Genomic DNA, 15,146 nt, shown 5'->3' with positions numbered 1-15,146 from the left:
ATTAGCTGTAATTTTTTTTAGGGTAGTGTTGCGATATTAACTTTATCTGAAATAAGATTACAAATTTATTTTGTAGTACCCAATAAAAGTATGCATATTCACATATAAATAGAGAATTTTCATGTTTCTTTCAAAAGACTGATTCTAAATTTTCCATTCTTAAGCTTGATATTTATTAATTGATGAATGTACCATGCTCATTATATAAATCATTAATTTTTCTGAACTAAAATAAACTTTAGAAGGTATTCAAAGGAATTAGGGATAGTATTGGAATCAGGAGTTTTTGGCAAAATCAGATTTGGAAGAAATTTTGGTATTGTCCCATCACTACTATGAATGTAGTACTCTAATACAGTGGTTCTTAACCTTTTTATACTCGTGGCCCACCAAATATTTTATAATTTTTTGTAACCCCCATTTTTTTAATAATAATTTATATTTGTTGAATTATCTATAATAAATTGATTTTTTTATATAATAAATGTAAATCATAACTTTATTATTTCATTATCTATTTTAATAACATTAAAACTTCACAATTAAACATGAAAACTCATTAATTTTTAACAAAAAATAAAATAAGAAACATGTTGATAAATTGATCCAAAGTTGATGCTAAAACTAAACTGAAACTAAAACACCCACAACGTGTCGTAAAGATTTTGCATATCTTTTGCAAAAATATTTAAATTTTCAAAGCCTACTATTTTTCCTAATTATTTTTAAAATTCCAAGCATTAATAGTTTCTTAGAATTGCTTTGGAATAAAAGAAGTAAATACTGCGGTGTAAGTAGCATATTTGCATTTATTTCTTCTGTACTAACAAAGTTGTATGTAGGAAGAAATAAAAAAAAAAACTAAATAGGAAAACTTTATCTTTCTTATTTCACTTTTCAATACGATATTCGGTTATACATCAATCTTCTTTTTATTACATTCTGAAGGAAATTTTGCATAATTTGGCGGCCTCCCGGCAAACTTCTTACGGACCCCCAGGGGCCGCGGCCCCCTGTTAAGAATCACTGCTCTAATAGACAATAAATACATTCTATGTAACAATAACTCATTAGTTTGTTTGTGTTCAACTACAACTCAGATTCAATCATTATTGCTCAAAAATCAAAAACAAAACCAACATTGGAGCTGTTTGGTTCAAGATTATCTTTCTCATATCTTTCAAATTCATTATTTATATTGGTCTGTTCATTGAAAATGGCCGTTTTTATGCTAAATTTATGCTATTTTAAATTAATTTTAGTTTTAATTATTATAAGATACAATATATTGTATATTTTTTTAATTTTGTTATGTTTTAAATATCTTCATTATTAAAATTTCAATTCAGAAATGTTTATAAGAAAATTAAATTCACACTCATCAGCACTGAAAGGTTAAAATGATGAAATGCATGAGGATAGTAGAGGTAGTGGAAATATGAAAATGACCAAAAATTTGACACAAGATTGAGAATCATGGCAGTGACTTCACTCCATGTAAAAAATCACTGACTGACATATATATATATATATATATATATACACATACACAGAGATGGATTCAGGGGTTGATTTCTCCTCCCCAAATGCCTAAGCAATTCTGAATTTTTGTTTGAAAGATAGTTGTTTTTTAGGTGATGTGCAAAATTTCAGAATTTTCTATAAAAGGCTTGCCAAAATATAAGCAATTGAAAAGTGCAAAATACAGCTTTTTTTGGCCCAAAAAAAAAAAAAAACCTGTATTTTCATCTTCATCTGGCACTGTGGACACTTCTAGAGAAAAATTACTGGGTCTAGAAAGCTCAAACTTTAAACTTGAGTTTTTCTTGTTATCAGTGAGGTGCTTGTGGTCAAAGTTTGTAGATTTCCCACAGAGCTATTTTACTTTTATTGCTTAATTTCCTGCTTGTAAGAATAAAATTGCATTGAAACAAATGATTTTCATTCAGAATGTTATCCAGAATAACATTTTGAATGAAAATCATAAAAATATAAAAATTTTTATATAAAGATTTTATTACCAGTGTACTGAAAACATTCAAATGCCAACTAAACTATATATCATTATCTTAGGTCTTGATGTAATAACATAATCATTAACCAAAAACAATTGATATCCAAACAAAAACATCTGAGATGTAAAAAAATTGTTTCAAGTAAAAAGTTATAACAATTTAGATGACAGTCAAATTTTTTTTGTTAGGAGTTTTTCTTTGGTAAAGATAAGTTTGGTGCTTTAAAGCAAAATGTAGAAAAGAATGCAGTAGAGCATTGATTATCTGACCCCCGATCAACCCTCATATCGGTTAACCGACCACGTTCTAGTCAGCAAATTCAAACATCTGCTAGTGATGTGGCGCTACAATATTTGGCTGTCTTGGCTACTTTAATATTATTTTTGTTAAATTTTTGTGTTTTATCTGGCAACACTGGCTCAACCATGAAAGGGAGGCCAGTATTTAAAGACACTATCCAATTGCTGTTTTTAAAACGTTTGCGAGATTTTGCGGCAAAAAAATGAGTGTCAGCTGTGAAGCAAAAGAAAATTTTGGACTTCTTTTTCTAATGTATAAGTCTACTTTATATAAAATATGTAACCCGAATATATATATATTTTTTTGTTTTTTCAGTATACAGTACAGTACTGTACTGTATTTTGTGCAAAATAAAGAAATAATTTTTTAACGATACAATAGCGGCGATTATTATTTTAAAAAAATTTTGTTAGGCTTAACATCAATGAAAATTCAACGCGAAGTAGGTTAACAGAAATATACTAATTACATGGAATATACTAATATACTATACTAATAATGTATTTTTTCATACTTTTCGGTTATTCGTTTTTTCAGTTATCCGACCAACCCCAGTTCTCAATTGAGTCGGATAATTGATGCTCTACTGTAATACAGGTAAAAGAAATCTTGTGCTTCAAATCACTAAGCTTATCTTTACCAAAGAAAAATTCCTAAGAAAAAAAAATTTTGACTGTCATCTAAATTCTTATAATTTTTTACTTAGTGCAATATTTTTACATCTCAGATGTTTTTGTTTGTATAGCAATTCACTAAGATTATTCATTAATGAGTATGTGCACTGTATGCAGCAAACAGGGAGGTGCAAAAGTAGGTATACAGTTGTTATTATGAGAAAAAAACATACAGGGAGAAAATAGGGAGAAAAACATTTATTTTTATGTACAAATTACATCACAAATAAGTAATATGAACTAATAAAAGATAATAATAATGAACAGAAAACATTTGTATCTGTCAGATTCTCAACTGTATACCTACTTTTGCACACCTCCTCCCCCTGTATATACCACTATACTCATCAACATATTATCAATGAAGTTATTGGTGATTGTCTAAAAAATGCCTTGTAAAACATTAAATTTTACATGCCTCAGTTTAGTAGATGGCAGTTTCCTTTGCAGTTGCCAAATGATGATGATCCAGATGTTCTCTAAGAATGCAGTAGACCGGGGATTTCCAGCTTGTGTTTGGTGGAACCCTACAGTTCTTCAAATAAAATTTGGGGTTCCACAATAAAATCTGTTGAGTCTAGTGACTTATAAATGTGTCAATGCAGATATCAATAACTCTACACCTTCTATATGAGAGTTATTGATATTCTGGTTTGTGTGTTTCCAGTTTTTTCTACAAGTGTGTTTTTGTGCCAATACAGATTTGGGATGTGAGATGTAATTGTTGTAACCTCAGATTGAGTTCTCTTATGACATCCTATACATGTACTAGAGTTTGTTTTATAGCTTATATAAACAGTAGGGACCAATTTATTGGTAACAGAATGAACTGAAATCATAATATAGGCTAGTGTTTGATAAGATAATGAAAAACCATAAAAACAGTAAAATTTAACATAAAGCTAGAAAGAAAGTCATTGAAAAAAAAAGAACTTTATTAAAAGTATTCAACATATAAATAATAATACAATCGTTAAATATGCTTTAATTCGTCAATATCTACAGTACAAGCCTATTGAATCTAATGATGGGAGTGGCCAGTTCCACTATACATACTATGATACTAGTGACAAGACACTCATGTCAGACGAGCATCATGTGTCATCAAGGGGTTTATGCCTTTAAAGCTCTTTTCACAGGTTAGTGGTTGGAGCTACACACACAAACATTTGATTATTTGTATATCTTACCTGTACTTCCTGTTCCTTTGATTTGCATACTTATGTGCCCCTCTCATGCTGTTGCAATTTCACTGTTGACAAATGTATAATCACAATATACAGTTATACTCCGCATAAGTCATCACCCAGATAACTCGACACCATCGGTTAAATAGTCAGTTTTCTGTGGTCCCGGCCGACTTACACGGGTATTAATGTTAAAAAACTCCGGTTTACTCAACATCGTTTAACTCGTCACTACTGGATAAGTTGACATACTTTTACTGTCCCAAACTCTGATAAGTCATTACCCCTCCTGAAAAAATGAATTCACTCCGCACGTGTGGTGCAAACTCATTTTTTTTTTAGGAGGGGAGCCGATTTATTTATTAATATATAATTAATATATTTAATAATATAATAATAATATTAATATATATATATATATATACATATTAATAAAAATGCCTTAACATTTTATGTATTTTTATGTATAAAATAATAACAAATAAACAAAAAGAAAATATACAATCTACATCAACATCACACCAGAATCCAATTTTGCATTTTCTCACACTAGAGGCATTAAGAATCCTTAGACATTACTTGCCAACAATTGACAATTGTGAAGATGATGTTTTCAAGGTGTTCATGATCGTTGAAAAAGAAAGTCAAGACAGTTAAGTGCTCAAAACAAACAACACTAAACAAATTTTTCAATTTTTCATCTACAGAGTAATTGTAAATGGAGGACACAATGTATTGTAAGCCTATACTACTGTGTAATGCACTATTGTATTTTTCTCATTGTGGTTTTGTGGTTTTTTTTTCCAACTTCGCTTTAGTCGTCACATCGGATAACTCGATACATTTCCACTTCCCCTTGGGGTGTTGACTTATGCAGACTTGCTTGACTGTATATGGATTCTACATTAAAATTTTATTTAGTATTTTATTAATACTATAATTTTTTATCATTAGATTCTAGATCTTCTTTCAGACTGCATGGCATTTGGAGCTCTTGAACCCTGTCCTGAATGTAAAGATGGACAATTAAGATTCAAGTATGTTGTATGTTTTTGAATTAAGTTTTTGATATAAATTATTATATTTTATTTTTTGTTTCTCTGTCATCCTTACAAGTAACTTAAGAATTTCAATAAAGGATTTCTAACATCTGAAGGTTTTCAATGAATAAAATCATTGTCATTGAAAACCTCTGGATGTTAGAAGTCCGTATTGAAATTTTTAAACTTACTTGTAAGGATTACAGAAAAAGAGAGATAAATTATAGTATCCCTTATTCACATAATAGTTTTATATTTTATTTAGAATCTAATTGTTAAGAACCTGCTAATACTGCTAATATAGTATATGTTGCATTAATTTTTATGCCAAGAAATACTTTTAAATATGATTTTATAAAATAAGTTTAAAGATATAGTTTATTAATATTGATAAATAATATTTATATATATATTATTTGTATATATTTATTATATATATATATATATTATGAGATATGTATTCATGAATATAACTCTTATATTCAATGAATATTATGTATTCATTGAATATAAGAGTTAAAAGTCTGATTCATTAGTTTAGATTAAATATAAAATATGAGACAATTGATTTTCAGTCAGATTGAGACTATGTAACATACCATGCAACACCATGCAAATTCTGATCCTTTGCTTTTTGACATTGTGTGCAAAAATATGATTCATGGGCCTTGCAGAGAGTTCAATATGGCATCACCATGCATGAACAATGGTAGGTGTTCAAAAAAATATCCATGCAATTTCGTAAAAGAAACACAAAGTGGGGATGATGGTTATCCACTTATCATCATAGATCTCCTGAAGATAGAGGATATTCTTGGTAGAATTAGATAATTGTTGGGTTGTACCATATTGCCCTACATTATCAAGATGTTATGGTGCACACATAAATGTCGAGTACTACCATTCGATTCAAACAATCAAGTATATCTGCAAATATGTGACTAAAGGCTCTGATCAAGCCACTTTTTTCTGTTCAAAATGAGAATGACAAAATAAGCAGCTATATCAATGGTTGTTACATATCTTCTTCAGAAGCATTTTGGCAATTCTTTGATTTTTCTATTCATGAAGGATTTCCACTGTGATCCATTTAGCTGTACATCTTGAAAATAATCAAAGAGTGTACTTCACTGAGCATAATATTCACCAAGTCATCGGTAATCCACAGAAAACAACACTGACCCCCTTTTTTTTAATCTACGTTCATCAGACGATTTTGCTAGAACACTTTTATATCACGAGGTTCTGGGGTATTATACTTGATCGAATAATAGATTTTCTTGAAGGAAACGAGGACTAGATGTTGAAGGCTATCCTGGAACCAAAACAGATACAGCACTTGGTAGAGTTTACGCTATTCATCCTAATCAAGGCAAATGTTTTCATGTTTTCATTCATGGCCCAACTTCATTTGAGAGTTTAAAGACTGTCAATGGTATCGTTTATCCTATTTTCAAAGCCACATGTAATGCACTGGGCCTGTTAGAGAATGATAATCATTGGAAAAACACTCTCTTTGATGCTACCATATCGAAAAGGTCTTCGAAGATGAGAGAATTATTTGCTATTATTTTAGTTTTCTGTCAACCATCTGAACCTATAATTCTATGGAAAACATTTTGAATGGATTTTTGTCAAGATATTCTTCATCAAGAACAAAATCAATTAAACAACTATGAATTGACGTTCTCTGAAGAGATTTTCAATCAAGGTTTGATTGAAATAGAAGATAAGGTTGTCTGTCTTTCTGAAAAATATTTACATGATTTTGGTTTGGCTTCACCTGTCAGGGATAATCAAAATTCTAATGATCCTTACAACTCTCTTTTTAGATGTCCTTATGACATACACAGGGTTCCTACGCACCTGGAAAATCAGGGAAAGTCAGGGATTTTCATTGGTTTCGGAAAAAGTCATGGAATGTCAGGGAATTTGTCAAAAATTGTCAAAAAGTCAGGGAATTTGTCTCCTTAGCTGCCTCGTTGATTTCGTTTGCTGAATATGGCTGACCAAGCATAGCCATCTGCAGGTGGCAAGAAGTAATGCTGCAATCTTTAATAAGAAAATATACCAGAATCCGAAATGGCTTTTTCACCGTTCTGAAGCCATATAATTTTACAGTTGTGGATTAATAACAGGATAAACTACTATTATGTAATAGTTTTTAATTTTAATAATTCAGCGATTATAAAAAGATAAATTTGTTAATTAGAATAAAAATAACTAATTAAAATTAGTTTACAAACTTTTAAAACTTGAGATCGTAATTTATTAGAATATTCACTTCAAAATAGCTAAATAGATCAGTAAAAATCGGTAATTTAATTGTTTTTCACATTTAAAACATTAGTGTACAACAAAAAAAAAAACTATAAATAGCTACCTGACATTTACAGTAAAATGCTGGTGCTGATTAGTAGTTTTTTACATTTGTTGTTACAATTTTCCTTGAAAGTACTGTACTGCAAGCATATTTTCCCCCCTCTCCCATTAATTTCTGCAACTTCGATACATAGTTTAATAATTCATTTCTGTTAAACTAATTTAATAATTAGTTTAACAGAAATGATGTTGGGTAACATAGCCACTGATTTTGGCAAATTTAGGGATCATACCTGTAATAGATATACTGTAGTTATAGTTTTGAAAATCAACTGGATCAGCGTTTCTCAACCTTTTTTGGCCTGCGGACCGATAAAATTTGTGAAAAAAATTTTGCGGACCGGTGGTGTTTTAACAAAAAACTTTACTATATATTAAAGAATTACTACAGAAGTAAATTGTAAAATTATCATCAACATTTATACATTATAAAATTTTTATTTATTAAATTATCATTATTTTTTTCAATAAGAAAATTTTTAATGCAGAGCGGTAAAAATTCTCTGCGGACCGATCAAGAATCTCCACGGACCGGTGGTTGAGAAACAGTGAACTAGATAATCCAATAGTTTAACCAATGTTAACTTGCTTATAATTAATTATAAATTTAAAAAGCTGATAAATTTTTTAAAAAATTAATCAAATGTATTTTAACTTTTTAGTATCTTAGTGCGAAACAACACCAAAACTATTTTTATAGTTATGTTGCAAAAGAACGAGATTTTATAGTTACGATTCTATGCGCTGAACTTCTATATTTTATTAATGTATAATTGTAATTTCGTTTGATGTTTATTTCTGTATTTATTTTATTTTATTTAAATTCTATAACATTAGTTCGTTTAATTAAAATTTGCTATAAAAGTGAGAAAGATGGTTTGTGATATGATTTGCAATAATTATAAGAATTGTAATTAAGGGTTAAAATAAATAAATTTTGTCTGAATTATTAAGAAAATTTTATGAAAAGATGAAATTTAATGCAAAATTAAATAAATAATGAATAAAAATTATTAAAAATAATTATTAAAACTCTGGCTTTACATCGAAACCGAAATCAAAATGGCGGCAACAGAACATTTTTTTTTCTTTTAATGAGTTGCCAATTCAGCTAATTTAGTGGATTTATGAACAATCTAGCTAAAAAAACCAAACAGTTCTAATGGAAACAGTATGATTTGAGTATTTTTATTAAAAAATGTCTAGCTGTAAATTTGAATTTTGAGTTGGTTGGCAACACTACTTTTAATTAATATATATGCAGATGCGGATTGGATGTCGTTTGAATGTTGTACTTAGTATTGTGACAAAACAAGTCTTACACATTGCTATCTGATCTGGTTCATCTGTCTTTTAATAATAATGTTCGAGGTTTGTGTTTTTCTACATTTTTAAATTATAATGGCACGGAAACAAACGAGGTTTAATCTCCAATGGCTAGATCCAGCTATTCATCCAGAATTCAATTCCTGGTTAGGAACTGTAAAAGATGATGATACAAAAGCATTTTGCTGCATTTGTTGTAAAGTTTTCTCGTTAAGCAATATGGGAAAGCGTGCATTAATATCCCATGCAAATAGTTCTAGTCATGTTGAAATAAAAAGATTGAAGTCGAAACAAACTTCGCTGGTAAGGTTTTTAACCCCAACAAATTCAAACTCTTCTAATAGTCAACAAAATGTGTGTGAAACGACTTCTGTTGTGGAAGACAGATCTAAGATCATTAATGAACAGTCTCTCACCAAATCAACATTTCTTAGCAGCACATTGACACCTTTTGTGATAAAAGATGATGTAATAAAAGCAGAGATAACTTGGGCATTGGCAGTTGTAAAGAAAAAGATGTCACTCAATTCATGCTCTGATATTAAAAACATTTTCAAAAAAATGTTTCCTGACAGTGCTATAGCCACACAATTTCAATTGGGTCCAGATAAAGCTTCCTATATAATAAATTATGGCCTAGCCCATTATTTCAGAGAAAAATTGATTGATGCTGTTACAAGTTGTGATAATATTACTATCTCCTTTGACGAATCACTAAACAAAGTTGCTCAAAGAACTCAAATGGATCTTGTGATAAAATACTGGGATGAGAGTAAAGATAAGGTTATGACCAGATATTTAAATAGCGTCTTTCTGGATCATACTACAGCAGATGATCTTCTCTCTGCATTTCTCAATGGCCTTTCAGACACTCATCTTGATCTAGCAAAAATTCTTCATATCTGTATGGATGGACCAAATGTAAACATAAGTTTTCTGAATAAATTAGAAGATCACATGGAGACACAGAATGTTGGTAAATCATTTGTGAGAATGGGAACATGTGGTTTACATGTAGTCCATGGTGCTGTAAAAGCTGGTTTTAAAGTAGTAGATTGGAATTTGTTACCACTGCTACGGAATTTGTACTATTTGCTAAAAGACTCACCCACTCGGCGTGCTGAATACATTGCTATAAGTGGAAGCAGATTGTTTCCCAAAAAGTTTGGTTCTACAAGGTGGTTGGAGAATGGAGAGTGCTTAGAACGTGCAGCAGAAGTTATTGAATCTGTGAAGACATACATAAACAACAGTACAAAGTTGAAAGACAGCAAGGTGGCTACATTCTTGAGACAGGCACTCAATGATCCCTTTATTAAAGTTAAACTTTTATTTTTTCGGTCAATATGTACACAAAGTGAGAGCTTTCTCACCCGATTTCAGAGCAACAAACCTCTTGCACCTTATCTTTATAAAGCAGTTGTTCAATTATTAATGAATCTGATGAGAAAGTTTGTGAAAAATGACAGGGTCACCGACAAGCAGTTTCTAAAAATAGATTTAAATGCTAATGAAAACTTGGTACATCTTAAGAATTTGGATATTGGTTTTGGAGCAAAAAAGGTTTTAAAAGAATTGAAAGTAAGCGATAAAGATATTCTGTGTTTTCTAAGAGATTGTCAAAAAGTGCTGAAAGTGATGACACCAAAGATTATTGAGAAGGGACCTGTCAAGTACAAATGTGTGAAGGCTTTGAGCAGCTTAGACCCAGAAATTATTAAAATGCAATCAAATGTTGGAAATTTGTATTTCAATGCTTTACTGGAGATTCTACATGATACAAACAGGATTGATGAAAGATGTGCTGTCAAAGCAAAAGAACAGTATAATATACTCTGCAATAAAGTATCCATAAAACCCCTATTCTACAAAGTTTGAGGACTTCATATCTGAAAGGAGTGATGATGATGGTCTGGACACATTTTATTGTGAAATTATGAAGGATGATAGGCAACTGCAAGATCTATGGTCTATTATCAAAATTTCTCTTTCTTTCTCACATGGGAATGCAAGTGTTGAGAGTGGTTTTTCAGTTAACAAATCACTGTTGAGTGAAAATCTTAAGGAAGAAAGTTTAGTTGCTCAACGCTTAGTTTATGATGGGATCCATTTTGCCGGTGGTATTGATCAAATAAATATAGACCAGAAAATGTTGTTAACAGTCAGAGGATCTAGACAGCGATATATTGCATCTCTGCAACAGAAAAAAGATATTCAGAAGCAGCAGGCATTGAGAGCTGAAGAAAAAAGAAAACTTACACAACAACTTAAGGATTTAAAACAACACAAGAAAATGTTAAGAAAAGATCATGAAAAGGAAGAAAAAGAGATTGAAATGAAAATAAATACACTTGAGGAGAAAAAGCTAAAACTACATTAATAGTTCTTCTATTTTGTGAATTGTAATTAATTTTTTATTTTCTAATTATCTGTATTTTGATTGTCCATTTTGTAAAAATAAAAAGATTTTACAATAAATTAGATACATTTGTTAGAGAAGCTATACTGTAAACTTACACCTATCCCTCTTTATTTCAAAATTGTGTAAAAATAGATTGTATATAATGTGGTTGACAAAAGAAAACTAATTCTTTTTTTACATGATCAAGTTTTTTGAGGGAAAAAATGCTTTATTTGAAAATTTTTAAATTTAACTTTTTGTTAAAATTATGTTGCTGTTTAAAAAAAAGTTAGTCTTTTTGTTGAAAGATTGGTTTTAAAATTACGTGTTTCTAAGTCGAGAGTTCATTTTAAGCACAGTACAGTACTATTTGTACTGTATATCAAATACCGTTTGTTGATTTTATGCTATCTTGTATTTACTAGATTTACATGCAAATAATAATGATAAGTAATGATAAAATAAAAAGCTCATGTTTCATTTGTTGCTTATTTTTTCATTACATTGAAGTTTTGGATTCTATCAAACATTTTTCTACAAGATGTACCGGTATGTACTGTATTTTTTTAATATGGCTGTCTTTGAAACATATCAACTGTGCAAAAAAGAGGGATAGATATACTCAATCAATGTTCATGGTAAATAAAATGCTGTTTCATTATGTCGATATTCCACACTGTAAGAAATGTGAGGGTCAGGGAATTTGGACAAAGTTGGTCAGGGAAAGTCAGGGAATTCAAAACAAGAATTTGAGTAGGAACCCTGCATACATGAATCACATAATTTTGTGGCAGTTAATCTACCAAAATTGATCAATGATCAGAAATACGCATGCAATGTTATTATTGATAGTGTGATCAATAATTGAGGCAAAGTATTTTTTGTGGATTATTCTGGTGGAACTGGGAAAACCTTTTTGATTAATTTACTGTTGGCTAAAGTGAGATAGGCAGGAGGTACAGCACTGGCTGTAGCATCCTCAGGAATTGCGGTGACGCTTCTCAATGGAAGTAGGACTGCTCACTCAACTTTCAAATTACCATTGAATGTATTTTGTGATGGAGAGTCTGTTTGTTTGATCCATAAAAATGGTCTACTTGGAAAAATTCTCCAAGAAATATTATTTATAGTCTGGCATGAGTGTATGATGAATCATAGGGCTCATATTGAAGCTGTTGATCGATCTTTACAAGATCTTAGATCAAATAATAAACTAATGGGTGGTATAACCTTTGTTTTCACTGGAGATTTTCAGCTGACTTTGCCTGTGATTCCAAAAGGTATGAGAGATGATACAATAAAAGCATGCTTAAAGTCTTCACATATTTGGAACAGTATCGAAAAACTATTTGCATACGAACACGAGAGCTCATCTTGTGGGAAGAGACCCTGCATTTCCGAAACAGTTACTGAAAATTGGTGATGGAACAGTAGACAACGAAAATGGCTACATCACTCTCAGTCAAAACATAGGTAAGGTAAGTACAGTCAATGATTTGATTTCTGAAATTTGTCCTGATATTTCAGATTTATTGAATAAACCATATCTTTGGTTGTGTGAAAGGGCCATAATTTCACCTAGAAAAATAATGGCAGAAGAAATAAATAACATTATTCTTGAAAGAGCTGAGATTATCTATTGATTGATACAGTTTTAAGCACCAATGATGCAGTCCATTATCCACAAGAGTTTCTTAATGGTCTCAGCCCATCTGGATTCCCACCACATAAATTAAAATTAAAAATTGGTTCTCCAATTATGTTGTTACATAATGTTCAACCTCCCAATCTGTAATGGTACCGGGTTACAAATTACAGCTATGCATGACAATATCAGTGAAGCTATAATTCTCACTGGACCAACGACTGGGTAAATTGCACTTATTCCTAGAATCCCATGATTCCTACCGATCTACCATTTCAGTTTAAATGTTTACAATTTCCAATTAAAGTTTCTTTTGCTATTACAATTAACAAATCACAAGGCCAAACATTCCAACACATTGGAGTGGATCTTTGTATGGAGAGTTTCTCTCATGGCCAATTGTATGTAGGGCTTTTCAGAACTGGAAATCATAACAATCAAATAATTTTGATACCAATGGGTGACAAAACTCAAAATATGACTTATTCAGAAGTTTTATGATTTTATTTTTTTTTTTATTTTGCAATACTCTATTGCAATACTATACATTGATCACCCAAAAATAATTAATGAACAATTAGTTCAAATTTTCTAAGTTCTATATGTATATAAGAGTGGGTGAGACCGCAATGCCGGATGCTAGTTACATTATAATCTGATAATTTCAACATTATTGCTGTTTGTTTGGTATTGATAGATGTCTTTGTATTAACAAATTTAATTTTATTTTTGTTCATTATTTTAGTGAAAATCTTTTTACTTTATTTTTATATATTTATCGAGAAAAAGTTTTTCAAAATTAATTAACAATTAAATTTATTTATATACAGGAATTCTGGCTATGTATGTGGAGGACATTTAAGTGGTTGGACAACCTGTCAATACACTTCTAAAACTCCTAAAAGAAAGCCATTTGTTATTCCTGAAGAACTCTTAGAATACAGTTTTCTGTAAGTATAACTTAATTAAAGTGTTAAGTAACTTATAATTTTATATTAAGTTTTGTAATTTTATAATATAAAGAACTTTATCATAGTGTGTGCTCTACAGTAGAGCTCAGCCATATGTGTAATGGTAAAGCACCAACTTTGACTGTTAATATCTCCATGATCAATGAACAGATTTGGGATGAAATTTAAAATAGTTAGTGTCCATGATGAGTACTATGGGTGTCTTAAATTTTGAATAAATTTGTTGGATTGTTTTGGACTTATGCAATAGGCATTTTGTTGTTTTTACAAATACATTTACAAGGAGAGAGAATACAACATCAAGCTACCAAAGAATCTAGGAGAATGCATATGCTTAATAGCTCTTTTGAGAACTGACCCTCTTTTTTGTGGTTTTTTTGAAGGTTTTTTTTAAAAATATTGAGAATTTATAAAATAGTAAGCCCATGTTTTAAAATTTAACATATTATTGGTCATCAGCTATCATGGGATGTGATGTTTTTGCAATTACATTTAATCTCTTAATTAATATAATCCTGATGATTTAAAACTAGAATATTTATAAAATAATGTCCCATTTTACTTTCTTGTTTGTTATGTATACATAATAAGGGAAAGTATTGGATTCATGTTAAACTTTACTCTCTGCATTTTGAGACCTTTTGTCTACCACTGTATGTAGATATAAATTTTGTCTATCATGAAAACTATTCTATGATTAAGTTATTGATAACTGAAAGTTACTTGAAATCCCATAAAAAAAAAAAAAAAAAAACTGATGGAACCAGGTTGAAAAAGTAAAGCTCAGCAAAAACATCTAAATAAAGGAAACTTTTTGAAAGTTGTGATATAAGAATACTGGATGCAGATTTGATGATAAGACTCAACATTTGTAATGTGCACTTTATTCACAGACTACAATTATAGGAAGTTTTGGATGAAGCAATGTCACCATGGTGATAAATCAGAAAAATAAGCATTATCACAGAAAAAGGCTTCAAGCTTTACTTTCTGCCTTTAAAATCATTGCACCTAGATTAATTTGGCTAAACATTAGAACATCTTTGAGCAGTATCACAGTATCAGTGAAGAAAGTTTGAGGCACAAAGTAAAGCTCAAAGCCTTTTTCTGTGATGACTCTTATTTTTCTGATTTATTATGGTGGCCTTTATTCACATGGTGAGTCTTATGCATCCAGTATTTTTATGCCACAACTTTAAAAAATT

The 15,146-nt window shown here is 30.3% G+C and overlaps 1 protein-coding gene across 1 annotated transcript in view; it reads left to right on the top strand.

The window, feature by feature from the left end:
• Parp1 (Poly-(ADP-ribose) polymerase) overlaps positions 1-15,146 on the top strand; it is an 82,425-nt gene that overhangs the window by 30,689 nt on the left and 36,590 nt on the right. Inside the window, exons 8-9 of the mRNA XM_067263844.1 lie at positions 5,131-5,213; positions 13,801-13,920. Of these exons, the coding sequence (XP_067119945.1) occupies positions 5,131-5,213; positions 13,801-13,920 (203 nt within the window). The remainder of the gene's footprint in view (positions 1-5,130; positions 5,214-13,800; positions 13,921-15,146) is intronic.

This window comes from Centruroides vittatus, unplaced genomic scaffold (assembly GCF_030686945.1).
Source record: "Centruroides vittatus isolate TY-2023 unplaced genomic scaffold, ASM3068694v2 contig_18, whole genome shotgun sequence".
Lineage (NCBI taxonomy): Eukaryota > Metazoa > Arthropoda > Arachnida > Scorpiones > Buthidae > Centruroides > Centruroides vittatus.
This window is presented reverse-complemented; position numbering and strand designations above follow the sequence as displayed.